Consider the following 14,775-nt stretch of genomic DNA (forward strand, 5'->3'; position numbering starts at 1 on the left):
AGCTGTGGCAGGGAAATTGATTATGTACCCTTAATTCAGGTGGAAAGGTGACAGCATCAGCCAACACCAAGACTCAGAAGAGGGATTATCTCCTCCTTCCCAGCTCATGGTTCTTTCCTTTCCTCACATGTAAGAAGCCACCCAAGTGAGTGTTGTGTAAGGGCAATGACAATTAAAATTAAGCTTTCTCCCCACTGTTTCATCTCACATGTCTCAGCCAACTCAGCTTTCCCTTGTTCCCAGCTGCCATTGTTCAGCACCTTGGGGGGCAGCACTGTTTGAAAAAAGGAGGTGGTTTAAGCAGATTATCACACCTCGAGCTATTGCTTAAACAAACAGTTCATCATCATTGGTACTCCCGTTTGACCATCCACCTTTCTGATACTCTTATGTGTCACCAAACCGTTCATTGACCTGCAATAAACGAAGCCGTTTGTGCTTCTGTGATTGAATCAAATACAGCATGACCGACGACTGCTTAACTGCATGGAGGTACATGTTGTCATCCAGGAAGCAAACACAGGCTACAAATAAATATCCTACAAAACTAAAACCCGTCTGATGGCATTGCCTCCCTCCCTTGCCCCTGTGATACTTTTCTCCTTATTCCTAATGAAGTTCTTGGGGTCGTGGTCTGAATAGGAAAGTGTTACCGTGCTTCACAGCCGAGCCCTGACCTGGTTTTCTAACGCAGCGATCATCCTCCCGCCTGTCCCCACGATTCCATCCGGTCATCAGCGCTCTTCTGTGCCGTTTCCAACAACTTCTTGCCCTCCCGCTCCAACAAGTGACTCTGAGAATAAAGACGAGTGACTCAGAAAATAAAGCGACTCTGAGAATAGAGGAAAGCGGGCAAGCACATCAATAAAGACACAAAACCATCCTCGCCGCGGGAACCCAGTGAGCCTGGCCGCAGCCCAACGCCCGCAAGCGTTTTAACGCCACGCTTTGCCTACAGGCGGCTTCAGCCAAGACCGACGGCTGCGGATGCGCTCGAGCTCTCCGCAGGCCCTCCCGCCCCGCTGTGCCGGGGCAGGGCCTGCATCCACTGGTACCGCCCCGCGGCCGGGCACTGCCCATAGCGGAGATGGCGGCGGCAGCAGCGTGCGGCGGTGGTGCTGGAGCTGGGCTAGCGGGGGGCTGCCGCTTGCTGCTGCTGCTGCTGCTGCTGGCGCTGTGGCGGGCGGCGGCGCTGCCCCGCGGCATGTTGTACCCGCGGGACACCCCGTCCCGCGAGCGGAAGGAGCTCGGCGGCCTCTGGAGCTTCCGCGCCGACCTCTCGCCGAGCAGGGACGCCGGCTTCGTGCAGCGCTGGTACCGGCAGCCGCTCCGGCAGGTACCGCGGGGTGCGGGCGGGGGCTGCCCCGGGGCAGTCCGCAGGGCAGGGTCGCTGCTCCGCCGGGAGCACCGGTTCCTCTTTCCCTCCCCACTGGGCCTGCGGAGCGGCTGCTCTGTGCCTGCTCCTTACCGCTATGCAGAGGGTTCTCTTAAGAGACCTGCTGATAACCGACCGCCTCTGATTACCCCGCTTCGGCTCAGAGGCCTGAAAGCATTTGAATGAACTACAGCCACCTTTAGCGCTGCCTTGCACAACGTTTATCTATGATCAACAGCATCGGATAAACAAAAACGCCTGGAAAGGGCACTCGAGTGATTTTATTCCAAAGTACCTGAGTGCTGATAAACAATGCCAGTGTAATTGCAATCAGGTGTGGAATTAACACCATGACCTAAAAGGAATAAGTAGTCTATGTGTAAAATGTACATGTCCATAATTTCTCTTTTAGCCCTTTGGCCAGCTTTTTTGCCCAGTGGTGGAAGGAGAGGAGCTGAAAGGCACTGTGCTGCTGGAAGGATAGTGAAATGAGGCAGAGGGATCCTTTACTGTGCCCCCCCCCAGAGGGAGGCTTAGCCATGTACGCTTAACCTGCCTGAGACAGCAGAGACTCTCCCTGAAGGAAGTGCACATCATGGCCATTCCAGTCAAAGGATTTCCTGTATCAGATACAGGAAAAGCCACTTCACCATCCAAGGATTCTACTGCTAGGATTTTTTGATGGCTGATAAGGGTGCTGAGTTTCTCTGCAGCACTGGTGCAGTTCAGTGCTGAGTCAGCCACACACATGATGCTCACCCCTGGGCAACCAGACCTTCCTTGTTCCGTTCTCCATGGAAGGGCTTCCTGAGGAAAGGGGAAGCTGCTGCAGCAGCACTCTTCTGTGAAACATCATGAGCACAGCAGGTGCTAAAAATGAACAGCTCTATGTCACAATAGCATGCAGTTACCTCAATGTTAAATGTATTCCAACACTGCCTGCCTGTGATCCTTACATGAAGTATAAGTGAGTGAATTCACTCCATTGTAATCCCAAGGAATCTATTTTGCTTTCAGGGAATGAGAAAGGCTAGACTCATCCCAAACAGTCTCCACAAACTGTGGAGAATCTGACCCAAAATATCCATGTCTCGTGTCACCCTTCTACTCTTAGCCCAAAAAGCAGCACCCCACACCAGTGACCTGGCACCACACCACCAGCCTTGCTCACCAAACACCTAGAGCTGTGCAAGAGAAACTACTGCTTGTGCCAAGTCTCAAGCTGAAACAGTGACCTGGGCATTTTTGCCCCTCACTTCTCTGATTCTGCAATACCAGTGTCATTAATGAAAGCATTTCACTATACATCATCAGGGGAAAAGATATGAGCAGCTTCTTCCTGTAGGAACAAGCAGGTACCTGGTCCTAGTACTAAGTAGGGCTTGTACAGGACCTGAGACAGAGCACACTAGTTTCTAAACAGGTTTTCCTAAGTATTTCCACTGGACAAAGGGACTGTAAGGCTGTCAGTGGAAGCGGACAACTCCAGCAGTACAGGTTGGACACCCAAGACAGTAAAATTTCTTTAACTGATCTGTTTCCTCCCTTTCTGTTCCATTCCTGCCAGACTGGCCCTGTGATTGACATGCCAGTGCCTGCCAGCTTCAATGATATCACTCAAGACCCCAGCTTGGAGAACTACATCGGCTGGGTTTGGTATGAGAAAGAGGTGCTGCTCCCTCTCCGCTGGCTTCAGGATGACCTCAACACCAGGGTGGTGCTCCGCTTCGGCAGTGCCCATTACTACTCCATTGTGGTACGTTGCATGGGAGATGGTCCCTGTGTTTCCAGAATTATGCTGCACTAAAATCTGTCTCATGGCTTGTTCAGCGGCTACACCTCTGCCTAGATTTTATGTCTCAACTCTTGCCTGTTTTCCTCCAGCCGAGAACTTGGCCCTGTCTCCAGGTCTCTCTTCTTTGATTCTCCAGTATCAGGACTAGTAACTAAAACATTTCCTTGCTACAGGATCTGCCACTGTCATCTCAGTGACGCTTGCTTGTACATGACCCAGGCCTAGCACCCAGCAAAGGAAGGGCTGCTAAACTGATCCCTCAAGGAGTAAGAGCCCAGCACAAGGTTCAGTGTTACTGGGAATCCCAACTGCCCTTTGCTGGGCTCCTTCCCTTTGCCCTTCTACGCTTGCCATAAAAACCCAATAACCTGCTTCTTGGGCTCATGGGTGTCTTCTCTTGCAGTGGGTCAATGGAGTGCAAGTGGTGGAGCATGAAGGGGGCCACCTCCCTTTTGAAGCAGATATAAGCAGCATCATCCAGGACAGCCCAGGGATCCCCTGCCGCATCACTGTTGCGCTCAACAACACTCTCACCCCCCATACTCTGCCTCCAGGGTCAATTCTGTACATGAATGACACAGCAAGGTGAGTTACTTACTTACTGTACTGCTGAGCTTATCCCAGGACTGAGAGAATGGGACTTGATTCAGCTGCTGGTTCATAAGACCTTCCAAGCACCTTAGGAAAGCATGGGATTGTATTTATGCCAAAATTCATCAGTTGAGCAGGGAGGTGTTTAAGCTTTGCTGTTATGAGGAGTCTGCACTGAGTTATTACATCTGTTCTATACACAAGGAACTGAGATTAAGTGATTTGCCAAGTTGAATAAATGGCAGATTTGAGAAGCTTGAATTCAGCTGGAATATACAAGTACCAGCTAGCCTGAAGGACCAAACCTATTCGGTACATTAGATGTTTGTTAACTGGGAGCCCCCTTCAGTGCAGCAGCATCAGCACTACTGAAAGATAGATCCATCCTGCTGTAAAGACTTTTACCAGCCAGCATTTGTTATTACATGACAATTTACATTGCTAGCATCCATAGGCTGCCTTCAGTTCCTGTAATGAAACATAATGTAGCCTTTTCTCCTATCTTCCTCACTCAGGTATCCCAAGAACTATTTTGTACAGAACACCAGGTTTGATTTCTTTAATTATGCTGGAATCCATCGCCCGGTTGTGCTTTACACCACTCCTTCTGTCTACATAGATGATATTACTGTGACAACTACTTCATCAGACAGTGTTGGTAGGTCCAAAACAATTACAGCAGCTACCTGAGGCTCCAAATGGAGATGACTGGGACAGCAGAAGAAAATACCCTGCAAAAGTCTGATTCAGTTTGTTTCATAGTGGCTTTCTCTTGGACCTGAGCTCATCCATTGCACAGCTCAGCAGCTGCAAGGACATGGTAAAGAGTTCATAAGCAGTAGGAGAAGAATTACTTGCGAGAGACAACTGTTAAAGTGAAAGGATGAGCACGTGTTTCTTGAAGTGGAATTTCTCTGTAGGGGCAGCCTTCCTGCCATTAAAGCAGGATTATCACTAGCAGAGTTGTGTGATACACATATCTTGCTGGATTGGGGACCTCAGGACAGACAGTCTTGAGACTTTACAGCCAAGTCATGCCACTCTGTTGTTGTTCTGCACCTCCCTCTTTTAATGCTGCTCTGTGTGAAACCCCTCCAACGTTTGCTGCATGTATTTTTCCTTTCATGGCAGTTTCTGATTGTCTTTTCTTTCCTTTGAACCAGCAATGGTGCAGTATCAGGTGTCTGTTGTTGGCAGCACACTCTATTCCTTATCCCTGAGTTTATATGACCAAGAGGGGAAAGTGGTTGCTACAGGCGATGGGCCAGCTGGAGAGCTAAAAGTCCTGAACCCAAACCTTTGGTGGCCTTACCTGATGCACGAGACCCCTGGATACCGCTACTCCTTAGAGGTAACATGATGTTTCCTCCTTTCCATGTGCATTCACTCTGACTGCCTAATAGGGTTAAAGAACTGCCACATGGCCCATCTTCTGTACTCACCTTCTCACACGGGTGCTGTTCATGTAACCAGAGTGGCGTTGCTGATTATGCAGTAATCCAGCCAGGCTCTGCCAGCTTCTGGATGCTGAACTGAAAGGTCTGTTGGTGAGAAGGGCACGTGGGCACTCTGAGATACTTGCTCTTCACATTTATGGCCCAGCCCATTCATTGCAACAGGAATGTTTGAGACAGCACAGGGGAGGAGATACTGCGAAAGCTGAGTGTCTGAGGAGCAGGGCGCTGACCTCTTCCCCATGCTTTGCCGTGCAATGAGCTTTCTTCCCGCTCTGCAAGACAAGAGTTCAGTTTCAGCAGCACAAGGATCAGTAGTGACATTTAGATACAGAAGTTGGGGCAGATGAGTTTGCAGGGGCCCAGGTCCGTATCCCTTGTGAGCAGATTGCACTTCAGTCACTGCCTGGCGTCAAGGTGTGAGGGCAGAAGAGCTGTGCTGCTGTACTGCTGCTGTACTGCTGCCTTGCCTTGGGGGACGAAACAGCCCAGATGGGTAAGGGGAAATGAAACTGAATCTCTTGGAGTGAACAAGTCCCAGGAGAGTGATCCAGGATTCATCCTTCAGCTTCCCCGGCTTGGATTTCTATTGTCTGTTTAGTCAAACCTTGCTCCATCTCTGAGGACCGCAAGAGGTGGCTGAACCAGCAGTGAGGAGCAGGCTGGGGAAAGGAGGGGAGGTCGAGGTAGCCCTGATAATGAAGGGGAAGGAGGACAGGGCATCCTTGCAGGGCTCATCACGTCACTTGTGTCCTCTCCTTGGAACTCCAGGTGAAAATGCAAGCGCAGGTGAATGGGGCGATGCTGGAGGACGTGTACACGCTCCCGGTTGGCATCCGCACCGTGCACACCACCAGCACGCAGTTCCTCATCAACGGCCGGCCCTTCTACTTCCATGGCGTGAACAAGCACGAAGACGCAGATGTAAGTGCGCGCCATGGGCACCTCGCGTCGTGCTGCTGAGGTGGCGGCCGCTTTCGCCTCCCCTCACTGCTCACAGGGGCCGTGTCCTCACAGCCTGCGCCAGGCCTTGGGTTAGACGACACCATCCGCACTCCCGCCATAGCTGTAACACCGCTCGCAGGCGCGGGCCCGGGGTGTGCTGGCAGAGAAGCTAAACCAGGTCCCGGCCGTGGCTTCCAGTCACAAGCAGCGGTTCCCCGTGGCTGCAATGCCGGGATAACGTCAGGAGGGGCGGTGGGAGCCGCGGGGCTGCGAAGCGCGGCTCGGCCACGGGACGGCGCCACAGCCGCGCTGGAGGCTCCGTTCCCGCCCTCGCCGCTCACCTCAGGGCGGCGGCAGCTCCGGCTCCCCTGAGGAGCGCTCTTCCCGCCCTGCCCTGCCCGCCTCAGGGATAAGACCCGTGATGGGGAGGGAAGGAGCAGGCGGGCCGGGCACGGCGGGCAGCGGCAGTGCCCCTCATGAAGGCAAACACCGCATGGGGAGGCGTGCGGTCGGCTAGAAATGGCACCCAGGGCCGGAGGTGCTGTGGGAGTGAGCAGTGGTGCCTGGCTAACATGGCAGAAGCAGTGTGATGGGCTGCAAGGTCTCTCTCCCTCCCCCAGATCCGTGGCAAAGGGCTGGACTGGCCCTTGGTTGTGAAGGACTTCAACCTGCTGCGCTGGCTGGGGGCAAACTCCTTCCGCACCAGCCACTACCCCTACGCCGAGGAGATCATGGACCTGTGCGATGCCTACGGCATCGTGGTGATCGACGAGTGCCCAGCCGTGGGCATTAAAATGCTGTAAGAGAGTGCTCAAAAGACCCTTCCACTTGGCTGTGTGTGCCTTCAGAAGCATCCCCCTCCCAGCCCACGGCGCCCGTTGTCCTGATAATGGCAGTACTTTGCTCTGTGTAGCAATCAGCCCCTTGTGCCACGTGTGCCTGGTGGGGTTGGGCAAGCGGAGGGCGTTCTGCCACACGGCCACCGCGTCATCTGGATTCATGAGCCCAAACCGTGGCCCTGAACCTTTGGGTTCATCTATCTCCTTTGGGGAGATAGGGCAGAAGCCATACGCAGCATCAAGGCTCAGTTGTGCTTGTACATCCCAGGAGCTGGAGTTTCCACAGGGAAGGGCAAAAGGGATGGATTTTGCACCCTCACCTCACCAGGTCTTGCTTCCTTTTGTCTTTCAGTGAGAGCTTTGGGAACAAGTCCTTGCAGCATCATCTGGTGGTGATGGAGGAGCTCATCCGCAGGGATAAGAACAGGCCATCCGTCGTGATGTGGTCAGTAGCCAACGAGCCAGCATCGGAGCTGCCCCCAGCAGCTTATTACTTTAAGTAAGTGCATCTGCTTGTACAGAGAGGTGAGGCTTGGCTCTTGGCAGATGGTGCATCTTCTTCCTTGGGGGTGGCACAGGGAAGCAGTAAAGAGAGGGCAAGCGTTTTTTGGGAACCCTGAAGCAGTACCCACAAGTTGACAGTGTAACTGCTCATGTGTTGAACTGATGCTCAGCACAACACAACAGTCTCAACCTGCTGCTTTGGAAAATGTAAGGCTCTGCGGAATTAACAGGGGTCCATTTGCTTTGAGCTAAAGCAGACTTGCTGGGATCAGCATATTCCTTGTTACCAGTGGAAGACAAGTGCTAAATTCTTAGAGGATTACAGAAGAGCTGTAAAATAATTGGCATTTAATTCTAAAGACAAGGTTCTTCAGTTAGTGCTGGTTATTTGTTCTGCTGGGGATCATGATGCCCCCTTCAAAGCCACTGCTTTGCGTCTCTACAGCTCTTCCCTCCTCCTCCCCCGTTTAAAGAGATTTAAGCTTTGGTTTGCCAAGAGTCACCTCTAATGGGACAGCAGCCTGTCCCTAGTAGCTTTAAGTGCCTTCAGAAGTAACCATGAAGTTTCATTCTTCACAATGACACCACCCTCCTGCAATATCAAGGCAGCAGCAGAGCTTGACCCTCCCATTCACATGGACATATCCCCATTCCTCTACCTCCCTCATTCAGGGTTTCCTCAAAGGCTGCCAACCTTTAACTGCTGTGGCCTTGTGCTTTAGCAGGAACAGAGCTGTTGAGGAACTTCCCATTACCTTTCTTATGTGTTTGTCTTCAAACTCATCTCCATTTTGTCTTCAAACCCATCTCCAACTCCTGAGCTGCCCGTGCCTGGTACACTTCCACTCTCGTCTTTTTTCAGGTGGGATAACAGCCAGCTTTGTGATATGACATTTATACTCCTACAGAATGGGCTACATTATAGGCACTTGATAAATGATCACTAAGTATCCTCCAGTATTGAATTAACAGTACTCTGTCTGCTAAATCAGAACCAGCTCCAAATGTCTGTGAGGGTGGAAGGACAGAGAGCTTGGGGAAATGGGGCTGTGCTTCTCCATGCTGTTGCTGAACTCTTGCTTTACTGTTTGCAAACAGGACAGTGATAGCTCACACTAAAGCTCTCGATCCCTCCAGACCAGTAACCTATGTGACAGAAGCTCATTACGCTCTTGATCATGGTGTAAGTTCACTTTATTTTCTAGCCTTTTTTTTATTAATTGATGCATTAAATTTCCTCCTCTTGTCATTTCTATTGCTCTCCTTTCCCCCCTTCCCCCCCAGGTTTACTGGAGATATTTAATAGGGAGAGGCAGAAGAGAACTTACATTTTTGTTTCTAGTATAAAGCACCTTATCCTGTAGTTGTAGTCCAGCTGAGGAAAAAAATCTGTAAGAAAGAACAGTTCTTTGTCTTGAGTGAGGTGTGCAGGATCAGACCCCTGGATTCCATTAACATTGTCATGCTTTGCTATTCCATTGATTGTGTTCACTTGCAATTAAACCAAAGCTTAACCCTCTTTAAAATGCTTAATAGGCTTTGTGGAAGTCTAAAGGAAGGCAGCTTTGCTGTAATTCCTGCTTTAAAGTGCTCTAGATCTTCTTGGCAGATGTCTATTAACATTGAATAATCTATAAACTCTTCCAGCTTCATTATAAGTCTTAGAGCTGTATAAATATCCAAAAGGCACTTTCCTTGGATGTCTGTGCCTTAAGCTGGCCATAACATGAACCAAGGATCTTTAACACATACATTTGTTTCTGGGGTCGTTGCTGTGTCATTTTTAATTGTTCCAAGATGCCCTTATAGTACTTGTCACTACTGTACGATAAACACTTCTAGCAGGCAAGTCTGTAGGGATGTGATTCTACCACATGTCCCCGCTACAGGTTACACTTTGTATTTCTTTCAGGCTGTCCTGACATGGCCTCCCGTAGCTCCAAGAGCTCTCTTCCTCCCCACCCCAGGATAAAACCTGGTGGCCTTAGTATTGCAGGAACCCAGCAGGGATCTGCTCTTGGATATTGCTGCTGCATCAGGCACACACATGCCAATTCCTGACATCTCATCCCCAGGAGTGTGTTCTGAATAGCTTAAGGACACAGGAAAACAAAAGCAAAGAATAGATCTCATACACTGATGTGATATTAGAATTTTTTGCTTTTATTACAAAACATGTTAAGAGAACATTGAACAAGTTACATACAACATCACTTTATCTTTAGTGGGCTTTGTGCCCTTTTTATTGTACTGTCCATGTGGTAGAAATGGCATATAACTTGCAGAATGCTTAGTCCTAGTATTGCACTGATGCACAAATTTAGTTGCTAGTCAAAATATTTGACCACTAACTTGATAATCACATTCCAATACTCAAGAAGTACATCTAAATGTACCAGCAAGCCAGAGACATCTTGGAAACTCAAAAACTTCTAACAGACCTGAGGATGAAATGGGTTGATCTTGTCTAACTTTTTGCTGTGACTTCCTAAGTCTGTAAGAAAAATGCCAAATTAGTATGCTATTATTAAATTTAATAACTGCTTTTTTCCAGGGAACGGTTTTACGTCGGGAAGGCCTGAGTGATGGGGGGAAGACTTTATTCTACATGTAATAAAACTGGATTGCATTAAATGAACCAAACGGAGGATTCAGCTTTACAAGGGAAGGTTGTCTACTTTGAGCTCTGTGATAAAACACTCTCACCCTTTTCTTTTTTATAGGCTCCTTATGTGGATGTAATTTGTGTAAATAGCTACTTCTCCTGGTATCATGACCCAGGCCATCTGGAGGTTATTCCACTACAACTCACAGCACAGTTTGAGAACTGGTATAAAACCTACCAAAAACCCATTATCCAGAGTGAATATGGAGCAGACTCAGTCCCTGGACTTCACAGCGTAAGTGCTATAGATGCTCAAGATGGAAAAAAGCACTGCTCTTCTTACAGGGGCAGCAAAGTTTAATTAGAAGAGGTGGGTACCATTGAGCCTGACTTAGCTTTGAGAGCTTAGAAGTGTTTGAAAGACTCCAGAATTGTAATCCTGCTCCACTGAAATCAATGAGCTGTGCTACTAACAAAGATTAGATTCTACCTAGAGAAAAGTTTTAACTTTGACTAAAAGCACTGAGCACCAAAATCTGCACGTTAGCATTCACAGAAAATGCTTAGTTGGAAAACAGGACACTGGAGAGTGGACATTCACTTCATGAGGCTGTCACACAGGGAAGGGGTGGCACTCCTACATCTATTGCAAAGCACCAAGCAAAACCACGACTTCCCCCCAGGCATCCCTGGTATTATGTTTGTACTGTGCTTCCCCTTGCGATTTCAGTAGTTGCTAATTGTCACAGTTAATGCAGCTGCAATGAAAAGACCAAGCAGTTGTTGTCTTGAGGAAGCAGGTCCCAAGTAAACAGGGAGTAAACATACAGAGCTTTTGCTGAGATTAACTGTCACTTCATTCAAGGCCACCTCTTTTCCTTGGCTGTAGGATCCACCTCTGATGTTCAGTGAGGAGTATCAGAAAGCAATGCTAAGGGAATACCATTCAGTTTTTGACAAGAAGAGGAAAGAGTATGTGATTGGGGAGCTCATTTGGAACTTTGCAGACTTCATGACCAATCAAGGTAAGCTTATATTTATACTCTAACCAACTCTCCAGCCTCCATTCAAGCTTAAAATGGTTTATGACACACAGAGAATATTGTGCTGTAGGGTATGACAAAAGGGCCCTCTGCTTATCAAGCTGGTTTCTGTGACAAAGCCAAGAGGGAAGGTCCTGCCTGTACTTAATGCATCCTCCCTCCACATCTCAAGCTCCTAGATGTCCCCTCTGCAGAGATGCTCCCCAAAACGCGAGACAACATGCTAGGGCAGAATGCAAAGGAAGCTTGTGAGCAGACACAGATTACTGCTATTTCTTGGCTATCCTCGATTCAGAACCTCAGTCAGCTGTTAGGGACATGTCTCACTTGCTTCCTATTTCATCTACAACTGCCCCTGGTAACAGAGCACCTTAAATAATGTATTATTAACTTGGTAGAGGTTTAAGCACTAGAGGACCAGATGCCATTCTGGTAGACCCTCCATCCACTATTAATGTGCATTCACAAAGTACGGGGCATTACAGTGCAGACACAGAGAAATTAAACAATTACAGCTCAGAAGGAGACCTAGTAAGAAGGAACTAGTTGTGCATATGCCACCTGCAGTGAGTTAGGGTGGTGAACAGTCAGTGTTAATTTCTGGCAGAGAAACACCATTCATAACAACCTGTAGAGCACCAATGTAGGTATTAGAAAGCTCAATCAGCACAGAGCAGCAATTAGAAAAGTGCTGTTTCAAATAGGATGGAGAAAACACAGACAAGTTCACATACACATAGGCAGTTCCAGGCTTTCTACATGTTGCAGTTGTATTTTCTAGTTTCCCATGAAAAAGAGGCAAAAAGGACACAAACACTACTAAAGACAGCACAGTCAAACAGCACTCAACATTTTCACTGTCAAATTCAAGGTGGAACCAATGGTAGAAGGAATATCTGCTGTAAATACAATACTGATCAAGTTAATGGGCACACCTGAATTAACTGTCATCAACTTACCAGTTGTAACTACAATAAACTGCAGCTGCATTGCTCAGTTACACCATTAGTCTTGCCAAGATAATGCAAGTTACGTCTGCCAAGCTCCTCGTTGTACCTGACTGTGTGGAAGAAAGTGCATACATCTCTTCCATTTAACCTGATTTAGTACATACACTGTAACAGTTCACAGTAGGGGATAAGAGTATTTTATGTATACTTGCTTAATTTTATAACTTCTCTACAGGGACCACACGTGTTTTGGGGAACAAAAAAGGAATATTTACCCGCCAACGACAGCCCAAAGCAGCTGCATTTGTTCTTAGAGAAAGATACTGGAAGATTGCAAATGAATCAAGCTGTCTTCCTCCTGTAATAAAATCACATACCCTCTTTCTAGCATGACATCAAAAGGTATAGTGGATGAGTACTATGCTGAACTTGTTCATTAAACTTCTGTTTAAATAATATTTATGCCTGACTCAAGTCTTGCAAGTCTAATGCAATTTCTAGTCCACCTGAAGTAGTTACTATGATACAAAGCAGATCAGAAACACTAGTTTCCTATGCTTAGCCATGTCTGTAGGCTTCCTCTTTCCAGGTAGTAGAATGAATATTCAAAGTTTCAAGGAGCTGAAGTTAGAGATCCTGACTGAGGTATCTGGTTATGGCAAAAAAAAGCATTACATGTATTATATGATACAAGTCAATGCTGAAGACTTAAAATAATCCAAGTTACTGCAAATGAACATCACATCCCTCCAACGGAAATGAGGGTCTCCAGTTATACTACCCTAACAGTTACACTACTCAGATCACAGCAGGCTGTCTGCAGGATTACCAAAGAGCACTATATATATATATATAGAGCTTCTCTTGTGGGACAGAACATATGCGGCTGGCTGAGAAATTCTGAGAGTTCACAGCATTCAGGAATTGTACATAGTACTACTGTGAGGATACCCAACATACTCCAGTACAGTACAGAATTCACACTACAGCAGCAAGGTAGAATATGTTAGGTAGGTACTACATCAACTGAACTTTGCCTAAAACCATTTCTTTTACTCACAGTACCAGAAGAGCCATTAGTAGATGTGTTTTATCTTCCAGCTTGGAAGGAGGTCCGTCATGTTAAATTGTCACTATGTGTTACAGTAGTAGTAGTCTAGAGGGTAAGTTTGTTCTAAACCTTTTTGATACTAGCCTGAAGCCTTGTGGGGTAGGGCGATGTGTAAATTAATGTGCACATGCTACATTAGACAGTAACGTAGTGTAGAAACATCTCTTTCACACTGCCCAACAGGCTTAGAGGACTCTAAAGACCAGGCTTCAGACCGCACATGATGCCAATACTCAGAAAAGCTCAGAATATTCTGCAAACTTCTTATTGCAACATGCCAGGGTTGTCCTAAGAGCAGGGTCACCCACAGCAAAATGCTGGACTGGAGGCTGCCTGCAGCGTTTTGGAAGCTGGTACAATTATGTAGTTGTTTTATTCTGAAGCGCAGATACTTTGTGAAACTGTTGCTACAACTGTTCCTGCAACTGGCTCTTCTCCCGAATTCTCTTTCCTTTAGATGCAGGACGTTAGAAACCAGCACCACTGTCCACACTGCTACATGCAGAATAAGGACATACATGTTTACTGCAGACTTCAGAACAATTTTCTTTTTAAGGGAAAAGCAGCAGCATAATATCAGCACTCTCTACTGTGTTAGGTCTACACATTTTCTATATAACTAAAACTCCAGAATATAGAAGTCCATCCACAGTGTAAAGAAACTTGCTCAAACGTACCATGGTACAACAGCAAATACCATACCTCAGTCAACAATGAAAGTCATTTGACTACTCACTCTCTAGACAGAATTTCCTTTAAATCATTTTCTTCCCCATTTCAACAGACGTGACACACCAACAGCTGCCACATCAGAACACAGATAAAGGTCTGACACTGTTAACTCATTACAAACTGGGCCCAGATCCCTGTGGTTACACACAGGGCTTGCAGTTGCGGAAGGAACTCTGTTACTTTCAATCCAACACAACAGATGCAAAGTTTAATACCCACACATACAGTAAGCACACATTTCAGTCTTAGCTCCTGCTTGTTCTCAAGAGCTCAGTGCAATCAGAACCCCAAGCCACCTATCCAACCCTTCCCAGCAGCTCCTCCCCCCCCAAGTCCAGAAGAACACACAGCAGTTTCCAGATACTTTGTCATCTTGCCGGAGCAGAGGTAAAGCAGACCTACAGAACCAAGGAAAGCAGGAAGGGATAACAATAACACACTGAACAGGAAGGGGTTTTGCACATTGCTTAAAGAACTGTAAACAGTTAAAGCCTCAAGTCAATGCTGCTCACCCTTTACACACCCGTGTGCACACAACATTCAGCAAGACACGATGAAGCTGCAGAAATGCTCTGAACTGGTATCGCTGGGCACCCGAGTGCTTTAAATGTTCTGCTGCTAACAGACAGTATCTCTGAAAACAATCACAGCTTAGTGCATGTCTACAAACAGAATTACAGTACTGACTTTAAAAAACAGTTTCTAAGGCTCAGACTGAGTCCAAAAAGGCCTCCAATTGGGTTCATTCAAGCTCTTATGTTTGGAATGAATGCAGCATGATTGCAGCAAGACATCCACAGGTAATTTCTACATTTATTCTTTTTTATACCA

The 14,775-nt window shown here is 47.4% G+C and overlaps 1 protein-coding gene across 1 annotated transcript; it reads left to right on the forward strand.

The window, feature by feature from the left end:
* Positions 1-1,189: 1,189 nt before the first annotated feature.
* On the forward strand, positions 1,190-12,510 carry GUSB (glucuronidase beta). Its single transcript, XM_080629745.1, has 12 exons — positions 1,190-1,336; positions 2,943-3,131; positions 3,574-3,755; positions 4,277-4,419; positions 4,925-5,112; positions 5,987-6,139; positions 6,781-6,959; positions 7,352-7,498; positions 8,602-8,686; positions 10,227-10,403; positions 10,998-11,133; positions 12,337-12,510. Exons 1-12 carry the CDS (start codon positions 1,205-1,207, stop codon positions 12,492-12,494), a joined length of 1,869 nt encoding a protein of 622 aa, XP_080485871.1. The 5' UTR covers positions 1,190-1,204; the 3' UTR covers positions 12,495-12,510.
* The last annotated feature ends 2,265 nt before the right edge of the window (positions 12,511-14,775 follow it).

The sequence above is a fragment of the Psittacula echo genome (assembly GCF_963264785.1).
Source record: "Psittacula echo genome assembly, chromosome: 15".
Classification (NCBI taxonomy): Eukaryota; Metazoa; Chordata; class Aves; order Psittaciformes; family Psittacidae; genus Psittacula; species Psittacula echo.

What these genes read in the sequence shown, in the direction of transcription:
- GUSB (XM_080629745.1), top strand. Translation starts at nt 1,205, where the DNA reads ATGTTGTACCCGCGGGACACCCCGTCCCGCGAGCGGAAGGAGCTCGGC. An exon ending in ACCGGCAGCCGCTCCGGCAG is followed by an intron (nt 1,337 to 2,942) that starts GTACCGCGGGGT and finishes CATTCCTGCCAG; the next exon opens with ACTGGCCCTGTGATTGACAT. An exon ending in CCAGCAGCTTATTACTTTAA is followed by an intron (nt 7,499 to 8,601) that starts GTAAGTGCATCT and finishes GTTTGCAAACAG; the next exon opens with GACAGTGATAGCTCACACTA.